The sequence below is a fragment of the Pithys albifrons genome, chromosome 3 (genome assembly GCF_047495875.1).
Source record: "Pithys albifrons albifrons isolate INPA30051 chromosome 3, PitAlb_v1, whole genome shotgun sequence".
In the NCBI taxonomy this organism is placed as follows: domain Eukaryota; kingdom Metazoa; phylum Chordata; class Aves; order Passeriformes; family Thamnophilidae; genus Pithys; species Pithys albifrons.
This window is the reverse complement of record NC_092460.1, coordinates 5,262,962-5,281,333: the sequence shown is the minus strand read 5'-3', so window position 1 is coordinate 5,281,333 and position 18,372 is coordinate 5,262,962. Positions and strand designations below refer to the sequence as shown.

General features: G+C 41.2%; 1 protein-coding gene across 1 annotated transcript in view; it reads left to right on the top strand.

Annotated features, from left to right (window-relative positions):
- The window catches only part of LOC139669239 (D-threitol dehydrogenase-like), a 30,574-nt gene extending 25,886 nt beyond the window's left edge, over positions 1-4,688 (top strand). The window contains exon 10 of the mRNA XM_071549676.1: positions 4,048-4,688. Within this exon, the coding sequence (XP_071405777.1) occupies positions 4,048-4,243 (196 nt within the window). The 3' untranslated portion in view covers positions 4,244-4,688. The remainder of the gene's footprint in view (positions 1-4,047) is intronic.
- Positions 4,689-18,372: the final 13,684 nt, after the last annotated feature.

Here is an 18,372-nt window from a genome sequence, read left to right as displayed (position 1 = left end):
CACATAGTCATCTTATAACAGGAGAGGATTTTGAGGAGTGTGAGGAGCACAGATGTAGATGGGGCATGATGGTACCCCAAGATCATCTCTGGATAAGGAAAATATCTGGGTCCTTAAGTACTTTGCCCCTCCCACTCATGATTGCATTAATACTCTAAGGCACTCTCAACGTGCCTCTGTCTGAAGGTCCAAATGCTCCAGTCTGGCCTTAGACATTATTTCACCATGCAAACCTTCTGGCCTTTTCCCCCTCTTCCTATCTGGTCACTTTTTATCAACTTAATTTCTTAATGAGTGCATAAAACTTATGCAGAGCAATGCATAAAAGTTAGCAATGCATAAAATGTTATGGCAGAGTTCTTAGGATAATTTATTGCATTTATAAAATTGAAGATTCAGGCTTCTCTTGCTGGCCAAGCAAGCCTGGGGATAAGGTGGCTGAGACTCCCTGGATGTTTTGGCTGACTTACCTTGTTGCTGTCGTGGAAACTGTGCTCAGCCCTTCTGCCACATGCAGTGCCTTCTACCCCCTTCCAGTGCCCTCGCCTTGTAACCTGACTGGTGCCTGATGCCCAGCTGCCCACGTTTTTTAGTCTCTTTGCTGGTCCCAGCACATGTGAGGTGTGTTGGGTGTGATGGAGGAGGTGATTTTGGACAGTGTCTGATTTTTTGGCATGTGCTGCATTGGAACACTTCATTTTTGCAGCCATTGCACTGAATAAGTGTCCTTTTGTTGTTGTTGTTGTTGTTGTTGTTGTTGTTGTTGTGTTGGGTTTTTTTGTGGGGTTTGGTTTTTTTTTTTTGCTAATTGCTGCTCCCTTGTTGATTTGCAAGACATGAAAAGAGCATAACGTGATGACCTTTTGGATGGACAGCTGGAATTTGATCCTAAGGTCAACTTGCAGCCAGGCCAGCTTGTTGGAGACCCAGTGAAGCTCAGCAGTCCTGGGGGATGAACCATGTTCCCTGCTGGTGAATTGCAGGGATATGGGTTTGGGCAAAGAGGCTTTGTGTGCCCTGCATCTTGCCCTGGTCCTCTGGGGTAGCATGAAGGCAGGCACCCAATGCTGTATCTGTGGGTAACCCCATGGGTATGAGCAGTCAGAAAGCATGTAGGGAAGAATCACTGCAGGTTTTGGGTACACCTCATCAGGGGGGAAGCAGAGGTAGAGCTGGCAGGAGAAGGAGCACCCCAGCATCACCTGAAGGCATCCCAATTAAGAAGCATTACTATCCCCATTAAGCAGCAGTCGTTGCTGGTAAGTATCTTTGGACTTAAATCTTAATTCCTTGGGAGATGTCCCAATTAAGTGGATCTTGTGATTAAACACTTCCTGATTAAGTGGAGTGTACTTAACTCATTCAAATTAATAACTCATCTGAAAGAAATCAAGTTACACACAGATGGAATCTTTTTTTGCTCTCATTTGGGGATTGAGCGCACGTAACAATTCTAGTTAAGTATCTGGTAAGTGATATTTTTCCTAATGTGTCTCTCGAAGTGGAAATGTTTTAGGCAATTGTTTTTTCTTTTTTTTTCGATCTTTTTTTCCCCCTAATGTCTCAAATTGTCCTGTGTATCAATAATGAAATATTGATGCTCATATCTAACATTAAGGAACCAGCAGTTTGATATTACATTGACATGCAACAGAAAGTACTGATAGGCTCAGCACTGCATACGAGATGAGGTAGGGAATTAATGCATTGGCAGTTGTCTTTGCTGGAACTGGTTAGAAGCCAACTAAAATCTGCCTAAAAGGGTTCAACAACATTAAATTGCCCAACTTGGCACCAAAGCTTTCCCAGAAGATGTGTAGTATCAATGACATGTCTAATATTTATAGTGCCATCAGTATGTGTGTTTGCAACTTTTAAGTTTTGTGCTATATTTTTTCTCCATTCTATAACAAAAATTTGTAATGAAGTTTGGTTACACATCTATATTTTTGCTACTTAAAGTGAATGTAAAGAAAGGTCCAGTGACAGCCACAGTGCAGCAATTGTCAGGCTCCAGTGATCAGACCAAAGATCATTTTTCTGAACAGATTGAAAAATGTCCTCTTTTTAGCAAAGTCTGTTGCACTGGAGGATTGTGTGTTTTACTCCCTAATCTGCATTCCCTTGGGGTTAAAATATGTCTGCAAATGAAAAAAAAAAAAAAAAAAGAAAGTCATATGGATCTTATTCTGGTCTCTGGTAGTGTAAAGCCAGAGTGATGATGATGGTGATGGTTTTGTAAGCACGGTGAGAGTCACGTATGGGAAAGGAGCCCAATACATTTCATGTCTGCTGCTCAAAGCACATTTCTCTCTGAAGAAAACCAGTTCTCGAGGAGTTTGGGAAAGAAAGGAGAGAGAGCAGGGGACTGTGCTTGAAGGAAATAAGCAAAACATCCACAGTCCTATGCTGGAATGTGCTTGATTTTGTTATGTTGCCAGAACTTAAATGAGCTGCTTTGCTCAGTGTTTCTGAACTGTTCTGCTCTTTACTGACAATTGCAATAAAAAATAAAGCTGATATTTAAATCCTGCCTGATTAGTGCAAACAGAAATGTTTGGGGGAAAATCTGAATTAGTTCCACTTTGTAACAGAGTAAATAGTGGATTTCAGCTTTTATTTAAAACAAAAGGTAGATCTCATACCCAGAATCCAGTCTGCCTCAAAAAATTATTTCCTTGGAAGTCTAAATTGGGATGCCAATGAAGTTTCAGAACAAAACGAGTATTTTTATACTTTGTTCATTTCATATTTATCACTAGCTTGTTTGCTAATTTTCATTTGCAAGAGGCAATTCTTCCAGCTAACTGGCTGCCTCAATGGGCCACTGATTTCTTTGAAGTGACAGTCTGTAAATATGCATAAAAAAGAGATGCAATTAGCGTGTGTGTGGTTCAGTGCAGCCTGATTTCATTGGCAAGTTTACCCACAGTGTTGATAAGCTACATTATCTAGAAAATTGGCCGCTGAAAAACAGCACCTCTGATTGCCAGCAAAGGTTCCAGATAACAGGGTGCTGAAGAGAAATATAATTGAGGTTGAATATGTTAACCAAGGTGTCACATGCTCCTTAGAAGCGCTAATTTATCAGCATGTTGGAATTTTTATTAACATTTGGAATGCATTTCTACCACACTAATGAAGTGGAATTGGCAGTTCAGGTTTTAGTTATTGTCATTTCTGAGAAGTTAAATGTAATTTCTCGTTAGACACAGTTATGTAAATATATTTGTTCAGGGGCTGAAAAAATTATACATTTCACAAAATACAAATATGTTGTTAAGGAGGAGTATGACAAATCAGTCGCAGTTAAAGTCATAAAAGCCAGCCAAATGTTAGCCCTGCATTGTGCTTCCTGCAGCATCACTCATTTTTAGGGCACCTGAGAAAAATGTACTTAGCAGAGTTTTAATATATGGTAATGTAAAAAAGGCAAAACAGGTAAATCGGTGTGACTTGTTGGGGTTTGGTTTAAGGGGGATTGCACTGGTTGTGCTGTGCTTATCTCTGCCTCTCCTTTTTTGTGCGGAAGGTGTCTGGTGCTGGCTTTTGTTTCCCTCATTTTTTGACATATGGGAAGTTGATCTGTTTTCACTTTCGGGGCTGTACACAAACATGCTGCGTGACATTATGCTGCGGAGTGATAAGAAGAGAAATTGGTAGAAGGACAACAGTTCTGAAGAGATGTGACAGATCCAGCTTAAGGTGCTTTTGGTTCCAATGCCATTCTTGTTTTCTAGGAAGAAAAAGTTGGTGATTTTAAGTAACCTAAAAGTAAGGGGGTTTGCTATTAGCTAAGAAGATAATACATGTGTACTTACTCTAAAGGAAACCTCTAAGCTGTCCATCAGCAGTGAAGGGCAACTACAGGAAAGAAGCACTGTCGAAGTTTGCGTCCTGACTTTCTGCAGAGGCAGAGCAGGTCTGATATGCTCATCTCATCTCCTTTGTGCTATTCCACACTTTTCCTTCCGAACTAACATCTCCAACACCTGTAAGTGCTGCCTTTTCTTCTTCCTAAACTCTTGGGGTGTGTTCTTGTTGCAGGGGCATCGTGGACACGCCACTCATCCGCTCCAAAGAGCTGCAGCCGCTGGTGCAGCGCTGGATTGGGGACATTCCTGCCGGGAGGCTGGCTCAGACCACCGACCTGCAGGCTGCTGTCGTCTACCTGGCCTCAGAAGCCTCAGACTACATGACAGGCCATAATCTGGTCATTGAGGGTGGCCAGAGCCTGTGGTGAGGGGCATCCTCCAGCCTCCCCTCTCAGAGACACAGGTCACTTTGGAAAGTGCGTACTAGAGTTTAGCTTAGTCTCAGCTTTGGCTTGTGTGACTAAGTAGCCAGCTAATATGAAATTATTGTTTTCTTCTTTCAGGTGTTAATTTGGAGACTTGTATAATGCAAAGGGGAAAAAAAAGCAATCTTTCAGTTCCAACATTTTCATGCTTTTCACCATGCAGTCACATTTCTGTTAAATTAGCATTTAATGATATAAAGGCACATTTACTGCAGTGAGATTTGGCTATTATTTAGTTTAACAGGGGGCATTTTTAAAGCAATCAATATTAGCTGGTCTGTGTAGTTTATTGTTCTTAGGCAATTTTTTTTGTATTCAAGTTGTTCCAGTGACATCTGTGAGTGGTGAAAAACAGTTGGATGTAGTGTTAAAAAAAATAAATTAGTTCATTACATCTGAACTTGAACATTGCCATTTTATATTTACTGGTGTTCTTTAGTTTTTGACAGTGTTTTTATACAAACACCCACATAAATGCCCCTGAAAGAACAGTACTGCACTTAATAGAGAATCATGGTCTGTAATTATAATGGCTCTAATCCAAAGCCCATTGAGGTAAGTGGGGACTGCTCATATACTTCAAGTCAAACGCATGTTTAAGTGTTAATACAGCTGGGTCTTTGTTTTCCTTGATAGGCAGAGGTAAGCAAAGGTTGTCTTCCATGTAATTTTTTTTCTCTTGTAAAATTCTGAGGATAACTCTTGGGTGTAAATCAAGGCCAGCTCAAATGATATGGATACAGTTCTGTTGGCTGAAGAGCTCATTTTGGTGATAGTGTTGGGTTCATTGCTTATAGGCAGTAAAATGTGGCACAATAACCCCACCGTTCTGATATGACTCTGGATATACACGGACTTCCATCCTGAGGGCCTTTAAGCATAACCTAAGGAGAATTTACGGGAAGAAATTCTCTTGCAAATCCTCATGTCATTTGTTTTGCATTTGGCAGCTCTTTGTTACCATAACATAAATAATTGTGGACGGATGTCATTACTTTGATTAAGTGCTACAAGCCCATGCATTGGCTGGCCATTATTGTGGTGAATTGCTGTAATGGCTTCAGACTTGACATTCACCACCACGTTGTAAGGTATGCGCCTCGCTGACGTACTATCATCGTTATCGTGGATAAAGTGCAAGAAGATACTTGTCTTCATTAAATTTTCTATTAGACCATTGATAATTAATACATATCTCATGTTTCATCTCGAGTCGTTTTTCTGGGGAATGTTGCTGTTAAGCGACTCAGGGCTAGAGCTTTTTGGCTTGAAATCCTTGCCTTGTGTGCATGATCTAATTTATTGACAATGCTCTGCAAACTCACAGGCTTAAGGAGGGCTAGATTTTGGATAAACCTTCAAGAAAAACAGTTTAGGATTTAAACATTTTATTATTTTTCTGGGCTCACAAAATCTTTTCTCTGCTAGCTCGCACACTTGCATCATTTTGTGTCATGCTCTGGAGGGCTCGGTGGAGTTCTCGCATCCCTCCGGCTGGCTTTTCACCCAGAGGTTAATGTGCAAACATTGGTGAACTCATCAGGAGCTCTTCCAAGGGATCCTAGAGGGGCTTGTATACTATCGCTTGGACTGCTGGTGAACAGTTTGTTGCAGCTCCTACCTAAATTGTAAAGTAATGAACTTTAGTTAATTTGAAACACAAACTGCATTTGGCACTGGAACTGTGACCAGTGTTCTCACTTTCTCAGTAGAAGACAAAGAGCTGTACAGACTGCTGGGGCTGAACAGACCTCTGAGGCTGAACTCCCATTCCCTGCCTGGGGATGGTCACAGTTCAGCACCAAAAGGCACTGGCAGGGCACTTCAGGAAGCTAAAGTTCATTGCCCTGGTGCCAGGTGGTTTTGGGGAGACTTTCAGCCAGCAAGGGTCATGCTGTGACTTCACAAGTTTCAAGTTGAAAACAAAACCCAGACAGAAAAAAACCCCTAGACTTAAAAAAAACAACCCCAAATATCAAATTATCTCCTAAGTAAGCAGCCTCTGGTGTTTGGACTAGAGCTTGTCTCAGCCCTTTCTCTTTGCCTCCAGGCTCTGCCTTTGAAGGGCTGAGAGGGCAGAGCAGAGCAGTGACTTCATCTGCACAGGCTGATGTGGGGCTTAGACCTTTTTTTGAAGACATTGCCATGGACCCACGTGGGCCCTGGCTCTGACCCATGTTGGCCCAGAGGGACTGGTGTAAGGGGTCATCTCTCACTTCATTACACAGGAGGGGCTCAGGACTAAGCAGCCCAAGGGAATACAGCATTTGGTGCCAAGTCTCCAGGATGATGGGCAGACACCCTCATAGCACTTTTGGCTTTTGTGGCATCGTCACTTTCATCAAAGAAACAGATCCACATGTCAGGAGGTAAGTGTCTCTCCCCCTGCATGTGTGAGCTGGCTTGTCTCCTAAGGATACACTTTCATCTCTCTCCTCTACATGCCTGTTGAATCATAAAATGGTTTGGGTTGGAAGGGATCTTAAAGATCATCTTGTTCTAACCCCCCTGCCATGGGCAGGGACACCTTCCCCTAGACCAGGTTACTCAAAGCCCTATCCAACCTGGCCTTGAACCCATCTGGGTGCTCCAGCAATGACATTGTGGCTCTTCATGGTCTCCAATGTAATTTCTTGAGGGAAATGGCTGATTTCCATTCAAGGGCAGGGCTGTGACTGTGCAGTGGTGCTTCGCTCTGATTGGACCCAACTTGGCATTTGGGTTGGGATCTGTGAGGTGGCTGCTCTCTGGGTGTGGGGGTCCCTGAACCCTGCCTTGTGCCAAGGGGGAGGTTCACTGCTACAGCTGTGGGATCTCTTCTGGAGACCCAGCCCTTAAGCAAGTGGAAGCAGCAATTTCTACTTATAAGAGAAAAGCAAAGATCCCAGATTTATATATATCAATGTGTGTAAGTATCTGAAGGGAGGGTGCTTAGAGGACTGACCAGGCTTTGCTTGTTGATGCCAAGCAATAGCACAAGAGGCAAGGGGCAGAGACTGATGCCCAGAAGCTTCCACCTGCACATGAGGAAGAACTTCTATACTGTGCAGTGGCCAAATACTGGAACAGATTGCCCAGAGAGGGTGTAGAGTCTCCCTCATTGCGGATATTCTAGAACTATCTGAACATAATCCTGTGCCATGTGCTCTGGGATGACACTGCTTGAGCAAGGAGTTTGGACCAGCAGACAGACTGTGTTCCCTTTGAACCACAACCATTCTGTGATTCTGTGAAGCAGGATGTGTGAAAAGCCTTTTTCCCTCTTAGCACAGAAGATCTGAGGAAAGAAAAGGAAACATTACAGGAAAAAAGAAAAAGAAAATATTGGGGGGGGGGCGAGAGGGGGGAGGAGAGGAGGGAAGGAAAAAGATCATTTTTCGGGGGAAAGCAGGTGAAGCTGTGAAAAGGCAGCACCTGTGTTGAGGGAAGTTGTCCCGGGCAGCATCGGGGGCTCGGTCCTGGCGGTGCGGTGCGGGGCGGGAGGTGCGGTGCGGGCGGAGGCGCCGTTCCCGGCGGTACCTCTAGGAGGAAACCTCAACCTGTGTTGTGTCTGCTGCAGACGGGCTTCCCGGCTCTGCTATTCAACTTTTATATTGTAGCTAAGTTAGTACTTTTGATATTTCTAAGTTTTTTTTTAAACATTTATGTAGAACACCACATAATTGCAGAAAAGATAATAGTCACATACCCTAGGGCTTGGTGTACACTTATGTTAAAAGTACAGCTTTTATTGGCAAGTAAAGTAATAACCTTTCCATGTCAAATTGCTTTAAATTAAACTTAAAAAAAAATGCTGGCTGATACCCACACTTAGTAATTGTCAAACATTAGCATAATGTGGAATTCTAAAGCTGCTTAAATCTTGGGTTTAAAAATAATTATTTACTTAGGTAAATTCCCTATTCAAAAGCATAATATTAGCTTTTTTTTTTTGACACAGTCTCCTCAATGTATATGTTAAAATGCAGACCTGAGCTTGACAAGGAAGGAGGGCTGAATGTTACTCTGGCCTCTGAGAGAAAAAGGAGGATTTTATACCTTTAGGTCATCCTTCTTTCATTGGTCACCCTTAAATAAATGTTTTAGGCTGACACCTCTGAAGGCAGAGGTGTTGTGGGAGACATCTCATGACCCAAGGACAGTGACCTGCAGTACCTGCTGATTGTACTCCTTCTGCAGCCCCAGCACCCATAATGTTTCCTGTGTTGGAAGACATCTGGGACACGGGTGTCTCAGGTATGTTGGTATGCAAGGCCAAGGAGAGCAGGTCAGTGAAGTGTTTCATACAGGTGCATTTTACAGTTCTGTTTCAGCACAGAATTGGAGCACATGTGGTGGGAATCATTCAAATTTCCAGTGCGAAGCAGGAGAGGAAATGATGCACTGTGAGAGGACTCTCAGGGCTCACTGATGCACACGAAGGAAACTCGACCTATCAGGTGCTATGAGGACAAAAGTCCATGTGGTTTTCTGCTTTTAGGGAGGCCCAGGCTCTGATTTGCCCAGCTTGAAGACTCACTCCCCTTGCTAGGGCTTTGCTGTGAAGTCCACCACAGCACTGTGAGTCTATCAGTTCTTCCTCAGAAACATGCCAATGTTTCACTGGAAGTTCAGCAAAACCTAATTTGGAATATTTTCTTAAAGAAACCAGCAGTTCCCTTATTAGAGCAAAAGATATTTTGTCAAATTCCTGCACCTTTGACTAGCAAGTTAGAAATGGATTGCCTTTCCTAGTCCTTAAGGGAGCACAAAGCTCTGTAAGGCTCTTGTTATGTTTCTAGCCACTTCCTGGAGGGAAAAAATAGAGTGGTAGCACCTTGGTAACAAGAAAGTTATGAACTCCAAGAGGAGAGTTTTATACAGTTGTTGGGAGGGGAAACACACAGACCTGAGGAAAACTGGGTAGATATCCCAACCTGCCTGGTATTATATATGTTTTAGATTGTAATTATAAATCTTATTATATATTAATTCCCCCACTGTTTCAATTCTCTAAAGCAGGAAAAGAAAGTACATGCTCTTCCTTGGAGGGTGACAGTGGAGTCCTACAGTATATGCCTTCCCACCACAACAGGATGGAATTCTTCAAAGCTCTTGAACCACAGTGAATGTTTGCTGCTGGATTCTCACCTACCTGATATATTTTCTCCATTCAGCACCTCTTTCCTCTTTTATCTTTCCATAGAGCTCTCCTTTCCCCACCTGTCCTACCTGACCTCTTTCCCCTGCTCTGCTGCCAGTGCTGCTGCTGTTGCCCCATTGCACTGAGCAAATGAAGAAGACTGGAAAGGGATGAAGCAGCGTGCAGGTTACCCAGAAATGCCTCTCAGTGCCAAGGACTGGATTTAACTTTCATCTGCTTGCACCTCAAATGACTCTGTCTCAGTCCATGAAGCTTCTAGTATCATGACTTCATCAGCTGTAGCCAATGCAGGAAGGCTCTTGTCAATGGGTGAATACAAGCAACTCTTACCTCAGTCCTTTCCCATTTGAATACATGAAGTTATTCTCAAATACATGTTTGGCATGGGGACAATTTTCCCTCCCCTGGAATATGTCCTTTGGGGCACAACCCCACACTGCAGCTGCAAGTGCTCTCTGCCATGCTCTATTTGCTCCCCTCTCACCAGCATAGTGTGTTGTGTACACACACACTTTGTGTCTTTAGGAAGCCTCATTAATTCACAAGATACATATTTTTCTTTCTCGACAGTTTGTAACAGCTTCTTAAATGTGTAAACCGGCATTTTCAGATTGGTTTTAAAATACCGACAAATAGATTTATGTTTCCATAGGCTACTTCCTATGTCTGGACAGACTGACACTACCTTACATGTACAGTTATTGCATAAATGATATGTTAACGCATGAAAGAAGCCATTCACATGAAAGTGTTCAGAATGATTAAGGGTTTTAATTACAGCCCTGATTGAAACAAGGCTTTTGGTAAATAGCAAAATGGCAAATGTTATGCTGTGCCATTACAAGCCTCTCGATGACAGTGTGGTTTGTCTCTTTTGCTTCTCTTATTGTCATATCACTCATTCAATTCTGATGTTCAAATACCATTTAAGAAATGGTAAAAGGCTTTACTTCAATTCTTACCTGTGAATAAGGCGTTGGAAGTGTTGATTTACTTTTGATAATGCTGTACAATGCCTATGCTGTAACAGAGGATTTACTTGAGGGACTAGGCTCACCACTATGTATGACTTTTTCCAGGTCTCAGATAGGTGTACTCAGCCTCCTGCATGAAAACACTTCAATGCCTTTCAGCAGAATTTCTCAGGGCACTCTGATGTTTGTCTTTGAGATCAGTTTTCTCCTCCTCTGCTGAGGACTGTTGCCTCTGGTGGCAGAAACATTGGTTATATTTAGAGCCTCCAAGCAGCATCAGACAGAACACAAGCTTCAATGAACTTCAGCATCTTTCTGTCCAAGCATTTCACATGCTCCTGAATCTTCTGCATAAGGTTGTTTTTCTTTATTTCTAATTTTAAACAAATCTTGCACTGCAGAAATGTTGGGAAGTCTCTTCTGAGTGCTAGGAATGGCTTGAGTGGGTCGCAAATGCTAAGGAGTCATCCTCTCTCCTTCTCTTCTTTACTTTCTTGAATTAGTGTAGTAGTCCTGAATGAAGAAGCAAATCTTCTCTCTTCCAAAGCTCCTCATAAATGTGCTTGCAGTTAATATGAGTCCTTTTATATTCTCTCCCTTCAAATTCTTTGGATTAAAACAAATACCGTCTGGTTCTTTTAGCTCTTTTGATTATATATTCAGAACTATTGTGTATCCTGGAAAATGAATTCTTTTCAGTTTTCACTTTTCTTGACAACAAGCTGAAAAATTTCCCCAAATGAAAATTTTCTGCAAAAGTCTTGGTTTGTTCCAAGACCCATTTTTCAAATAAGTAACGTTTTGATGAAAAAATGCCAACCTGTTCTACTTAACAACTGTTCGTAGAACTGACGAGAGAAAAACAAGGAATTGGAGAAAGAAATTACCGAGTCTTTTATGTAGAGTTAATCTTTGAATATTCCTGTTGTTTCAGTAACAGACAAGATGTTGGTACAAGTAGATGAATATTTAAACATTAGCGCTGACACTGACTTATCTTCTCAATAACATATTGATCATGTTCTTCTACAGAGATTATTCTGGACTTCCCATAGAGTCAGGGAGCAGATTAATGAAGTCACAGCCTGGATGTTTATGTAGATAGTTCCTTAGATGTTGGTTATACAATCTGTGCATAGAATAAAACCCCACAGATGCACCTCAAATGCAAAATCAGTCCATGTTTCTGCCTTTTTATCTCTGCTAGTGTGTGTGATTAGGTAGAAACATTGGCATTGTGATGCAGTCTTGGCTTAGTATCTGTTATTCATTGCATTTAAAATGACCAATAATTCTTCTATTTACCAAGGCATCTGGAAGCTGATTTAGGCTGTCCTTTCTATGGAAAATGATGCCTGAGAAGAAAGAAACTCCACAGCTCTTCCCACAGACACCTATAAATCTGGGTCCATGCTTTTGGGAAGTCTCTGAAGGGTGCTGTGCTCACAAGGATGTCCCAGTGTGAGATCTAACACCAGGTGAGAGGATGACTGCTAGGCAGCCATCACTGCTACAAAATCTAGCAGCAATAGAGGTATCCCGCTTGGATTCATACAGGATCTGTGTTATGTTAGTGGCACCAAATGAATTTTCCAGTGGATGGAGATGTATGGAAAGAGAGGTTCTAAAACAAAAAATGTATTTATTGCAGTAGGATATATGCTAGTGTCTTTTAAGAGAACTTTTTTTAAAAAATATGAACAGGAAAAAAACTAAGTATGTAATAAATTATGACTCAGAGCAAAACTCTCATTGACTTTTAGAGGAAGGCAGGATTTAATTTTCACTGTAGTTATTAAGAAGTGTCTCTCACTGACATGAAGAAGAGAAGTAGAGAACAGAGATCTGTGGGACAGTGGAGAGTTGTTAATGCTATTAATATTTAAAGTGGACAGTATGTTTGGAGTTATTCTTATAAATAGCTGCTTTTTGCAAGGCTTGCAAAGTCATGCAAGTGCTCTGAGATACTAAAAATCTGAAAGAATAGTTTGTCAGCCTCACAGTTCTCAGTCTCTCTTGCAATTCTCAATGTCATGCAAAAGTGTTTATTCCAAGAGGTGTTTGGGACAATTACAGTTTTGGGACATTGAAATTATTTTTGCATGAAAGGTGCTCCCCACAAGGTTGGAGGTGTCAGTTCTTTGCAGGGCAAGCATCTCTTCTTCCCATTAGTGCTCTATGAAACAAGTGGGTAGGTTTTCTGGAGCTGGGTAGTGTGGACTTCCTTGGCATGCAGAAATGCTTCCAGCTGAACACCAGGCTGAACACCACCACAAAGTGATGTTGGAAATCACCTATTCCTACATGATTGTGTGCTGATCTGTACGTCAGATTTGGGCAATAGGAGAGGCTTTATGTCACAAGATTGCTCTAAATATAGTTTGCCAAATTGTCTTCCTTGTCCGGGTTCCATACAGAGATTTTTAGGTTTCAATCCAATTAGGTTTACCCCTAATTTGAGCTCCAGCCTTGAATGAACCCTATATTTGGAGGCAAACTGGAGATGTATGGTACAATTTTTGATAATACAAGGACCTGGAATTTGGACAGTGCCAGAATAAATGCATATATTGATCCAGGGTTGTTTTAAATTAAACTGGGTTCCCTTAAAATATTCATGAACTGTAAAGGGTCAGTTAAAAGCCTTAAGCTGTGAGATTTATAACAGACTTATCAAAGCAGATGCGTTTTGCATCAGTTCTAACTTTTGACTGGTGAGAAGTTTAGATTTTTTTTTATAAATACATATACATTTTCTCTAGCAAATGTGTGTGTATATTTATATAGATATAATTTTTTTTTCAAATACATCCCCATATGCACCCTCATTCTCAGAACATTTTGCTTTTACTCTCCCGGCGTTTCAGTAACTTGCCTCAGCTGTGCGCTGTGTTGCCTTCCAAATGCAATGCATCATAAATTCATGATGGTTTGCCAAGTAAAAGAGGGCATTGAGCTTCTTTATGAAGAGGATATTTTTGCAAACTGGACCTCATCTATATCCCAGTGGAATTTTCTGATGCTTCCCTATTACTCCCGTACAAAACTTTTAGGGAGTTATAGATCAGACATCAAAAACAATAATTAAAGTCCAGCTTACTCCTCTTCAATATCTGTCTCTCCTTTTCATTAGGGAGCAGAGACATACCCTTCCTCTCCTGTAACAGTCAGTTTAATGACCAGCAGTGCTGCTCCTTCTCAGATTTCCAAAGTTTCTGGATTGGAGGGTATTGCTTGTGCTGTTGTGTGTCCCGTTAGGTGTATGTTATCCAAGTACCCCATGTACAGCTGGGTATTCCAAAATATGGGCACATAAATAAATGAGTGCAAAACAGCAACTACCAGGTGACCAGTTTGGTTTTGTGCTTGAGGACCTGGATCCCAGCAATGGATGTGGGCTGGTGCCTGTTTGCTAAGAGGAGGCACAAGGGACTGGCAAATTCTGAAATGTCTAAAGAAATTTTGGTATCTTTAAGGAATGTAATTTTTTGTTAAACCATATTTTGAAAGCTCACAGAGTGAAATAAACCTAAATAGGCCTGTGTGAAGCACTGACCATCAAACCCAGTTCGATACTGGCTGTCGTGGCATTGTTGCAGTTTGCAGCACTGTTTGTACCAGGTTTATTGTGCACAACATATGCGTGTGCTGCTCCTATTTAATTTCCTCTCCTCTGCTCATACCGCACCAGATCACCATCTGAAAACATACTGAAAACAATAAGCCTGAGAACACAGCACTACTCGTGGCAAACACCTCTCCTGGTTGTTTGGTTGGTGTTGTTTTATTAGTTTGGTTTTGAGCGTTGGCAGAACCTCACTGCAATGACTCTAATCAGGCATCCAGATGCTTTTGCTCATTTTGAATTGGAGAAAGTTTCTAAAAATCTTGGAGAGAGGAGAAACCTACTCATAGCAATTGATCCATGTGGTTCCTAGAACTGCTTCAGCCACCTTGGGAAAGCAAAGCACGTTTGGTAGACCTGACCTCAAACATAGGAAAGGTTTAGCTGTGTAAAGATGTCACAGACCTCTATAAACAACTTTTAAATTTGGGAATGAGTCTGGGAAAACTCTGTGCAATGCAACGCTCTAAAATGTTTCTGCAGTGGTCTCAGAAGGAGGCATATGATGCCTTATGGAGTTCCTGGGTCTCCTTGCTTCAGGAGCCAAGGGAGCTGTTATCACTGGCAGATGAAAGCTGACACAGACTACAGCCGAGGTGCTTTCATTAGTCTGTGTCCTCTGCTTTAATGACATCTGATTTAATGTCCTCAGGAGCAGAGAATCTCCTGAAGCTCTTACTGGGATGATGGGCCTTTGCAGAGATTTGGCTCTTCACTGCTATTCAAGCCTTGGAGGGGTAATTATGCTACAACTGACTCAGAAGCAAGAGAAAGCTTGTAAGCTTTCAGCTGTCTTTAATTTTACATTAGACAAAAAGTGATAAAGAACTTGTTTTCTGTAATCTATGGATTTAACTTTGAATAGCAGGTGGTAAATGTTCCAACAAATATGTATATATATATCAAATCTGTGAGTGCCCAAATATTTACATCTTCAGCCAAACAAAGGCTGGAGACTCACGTTGCCTGAGGGGAAGATTGTTTTAGAGAAACAGGTTGAAATGAAATCAAGAGTGGGAATTACAAATCTTCTTTCAGAGATGAGGGGTTGTGGTTGGGAGGAATCACATTCCTGATAGATCGCTGGCTTAGAGAGAGAAACCGGCTTGCAAAAAGGGGTGTCCCGTTGTCTTTTGGGCCATGGTCTTATTTCTTTGAGTACTGCGCACATTTGAATTGAAGTCTGTACAAGGAGCACGCCAACATTAGTCAAAATTTCTACCAGCTTTCCCAGCATGGGCTGACAATCTGGTTATATGGCAAGGGGATGTGATCTGTAGCTGATGTATCTGTGTTAGATGGCAACAGGAGTAAGTCTATCAGTTCTCCATTGCTAGGGTGGGAATCCATAGGAACATCAGTGGATTTAATGATGGTCCATGAGACCCAGAAGTCTGGGAATTCTCACATAAGTAATAAAACCCAACAATAGGGTCACAGGAGTTTTTTCCTTTTCACAGTGGTCTGCCAATTACAATCCAAGAATGGCTACAATGATGATGTGTTGAGTTTACCAGATGGCTGCTAAGCAGAGCTAACACTTCTCCGGATAGTGAAATTTGTACAGATGTCCAGTCCCTTCTTGACTTTCACAAGGTTGTAGGTTTCAAGAACTTTCTGTTGCACTTGAAGAAACTGGGAAAATATGACTAACCATCAGTTTTTATTTTCCCTTTGTTAATGTTCCTCTTATGTTTTGAGTCAGGGAGACCAAAAGTCCTGGTTCATCTCCATTATCTACCTCTCTTGTATGCCCTTTTCTTTTAGATAAACAATTCAGGTCCTTTTCATCTCCTCACATAAGGGTTTTAGCACAACTTTGACTATTCTATCACTCACATATGAACTACTTCTGAGTAATGAAGATGTTCTAGTCTGTAACACAGGTTCTGATCCATACACTGAAACTGTAATTCACCAGGTTTTGTGGTTTCTTCTCCCAAAGAAGTTTCTTTGTGGTTTCTTTTCTTTGCAAACACAGAACTTCAGCTGGACTTACAGAACTCAGAGGTGTATTTTATTCCTGAAAACTCACCTTTTTTTTAGACAGTGTTACATGTCTCTGCTGCCAGATTATTTCTGCAGAGGACAAAATATTGTGTGTGTCTGTGCACTGGTGGAAATTTTTATTCTCCAGGAAGGTTTTCTAGAGTATCTAGAAAAAAACCATTACTATATGAGGCACAAGGGCTTAAGACTGCCTTTGACCTTTGTTTGTGGGCTATTTACAAGGAGCTGGACCAGATTCCCACTGCACTGCCTGAGCAGTGCAAAAATAAGGCAAGTCTAGGATAAATGCCAGGACGAACAGGTACAGTTTGCTATGCCTTGGATGTGTTCAGTGACAGATGCTGAAGCTTGGGGGTTTGCATGGGTATGTGTCACCTGTCATGAGCTGCAGATAGATCCAGGCCTTTTTTAAAGAGTTAGGGAAATGCAGGCAGGCACAGTACTCAAAGGCAGAAGGAGGAAAATGTCACCTCTCCTCCCATCACGGCTGATGCAGCCTTTTCTGTCCATCAACACACGCTAAATCTCTCTTGTCCAGACTTCCATCACCTTTTACCTCCTTTACTGTTACACCTTTCAGTGTCAGACACAAACTTCTGTTTTTCCTGTTCCAAGCTCTTATTGGTCTATCTTGATCTATGGTTTCACCAGTGGGATTACATCATTCCACCAGTGGACAGAGATGGGGTTTTTTTGCCAACTTGGTATAATAGTGTAGAGGTTTCCTTGTATGTGGGTTGAACACTGTAATAATGTGCAAGCCTCCTTTTCTTCCTCCAGCTCCTTCCCTTGTTTCCATGTTTGCAAAAGTAGTTACAGCTGGAGTTAAATGTTACCCACCCATTTCCATCCAGGAATTATTGACACAACCCTTACAATACTGAAACCTGATGTTTCTTGACCAGTATGGCTGAGGTAATAAGGAATGTAATAGTGATCCAGACATAAGAGTTTGCATTGTATAAAAATAAACTTGGGCATCATTTACTGGCCATGACACATGGGCAAGATTCAGAGCAGCTTGTAGAAGAGAAAGAGTAGATTGAAAAATGAAATGATTAATTATTGTACATCTCTGAAGTACAGCAAGTAGAAAAAACCCTGTGAAGTTAAAGGGGCATTGATTTTTTTTTGAATGAGATTCCAGTGTATCTCTAACTTCATGAAAAGAAAGATTAAAAACATTGTGGAATTCAGCTTTTCAGTTTGCTATATTTTACCATATGATTGAGTTTAAATGTATTGGTGTATTGGATATGTTTTTTCCATTTAAAAATCTCTTGCAAATGAACTATTTATTTACATGAAAGTAAAGGATTTCCAGTGCAGCCCACAATACCTCTCCCTCCAAGCCTGCCTTAAAAGAAGGTTGCCTTTTCATATTTGGCTCTAGCTTTCAAAGTCCTCAAAATTAAAAAAAAATCCTAAAACTAAATAAAACATATATATCAGTATTTCTGGCTGAATGAATAAGCACTTCCCCTGAACAGACCTATTTGAATGGCTACTCAATGTTTTGTAAGAAAGGTATATTAAAAAGTTGAAACAGCCTGCTGAAGGAAGGTGAAGGAGAGAAACAAAATATAAAATGTGTCATGTGAAAAAAGGGCTCCTTATCCAAGAAGATCTTGGTAAAACTTTAAATGGAAAAGTGACACTCATCAAATGATTTCTATATCATCTGCACTGAATAATTTACTTTTGGGTGAGATTCACTAACATCATTGCAGAGGAAGTGTAATTGAAAATTATGAAAGCTATATCTTTATTGTGTATTACAGCACATGCCTTTGATATGGCGTTATGTCTGCCACAGCGGGAAGTGTTTTTCAGAAAAAGTCAAATCTCTGGGACGGATTCTCAGTGGTGTAAATCAGTGTTACTGCACTGACAGCATCCTATGTGAGCAAGCCTCTGCCTGCTTATTACATGGGTAGAGCTAGGGAAGAGCTATTTTGTTTATAAGGACAGCTCCAATGTGATTTTAAAATTTTGGGGTCTTCTGCTCAAAGTTAATATAAATATCTATTTTTTTCCCAGTGCAATTTAAGTAAGCCTCATTAATTACTACTATACAATATCACAGGTCCCCTTGGCACTGTGTACAGCCTCGATCTAAGCAGCCTGTTATTCAAGGCCTTGACCATGCACTGGCTTTGATAACACAGACACTTCAAGCTTCAAAAGGTGCTTCAGAAGTAGAGTCTGAGTAGGAGCTGGTCTGAATACAGAACTGATGTCTAAATCAATGAAGATATGCTGGCTAAGGACGTGCTAAATGTCTTTTACAGTGTATGTGGCAAGTCCAATGTATTTCTTT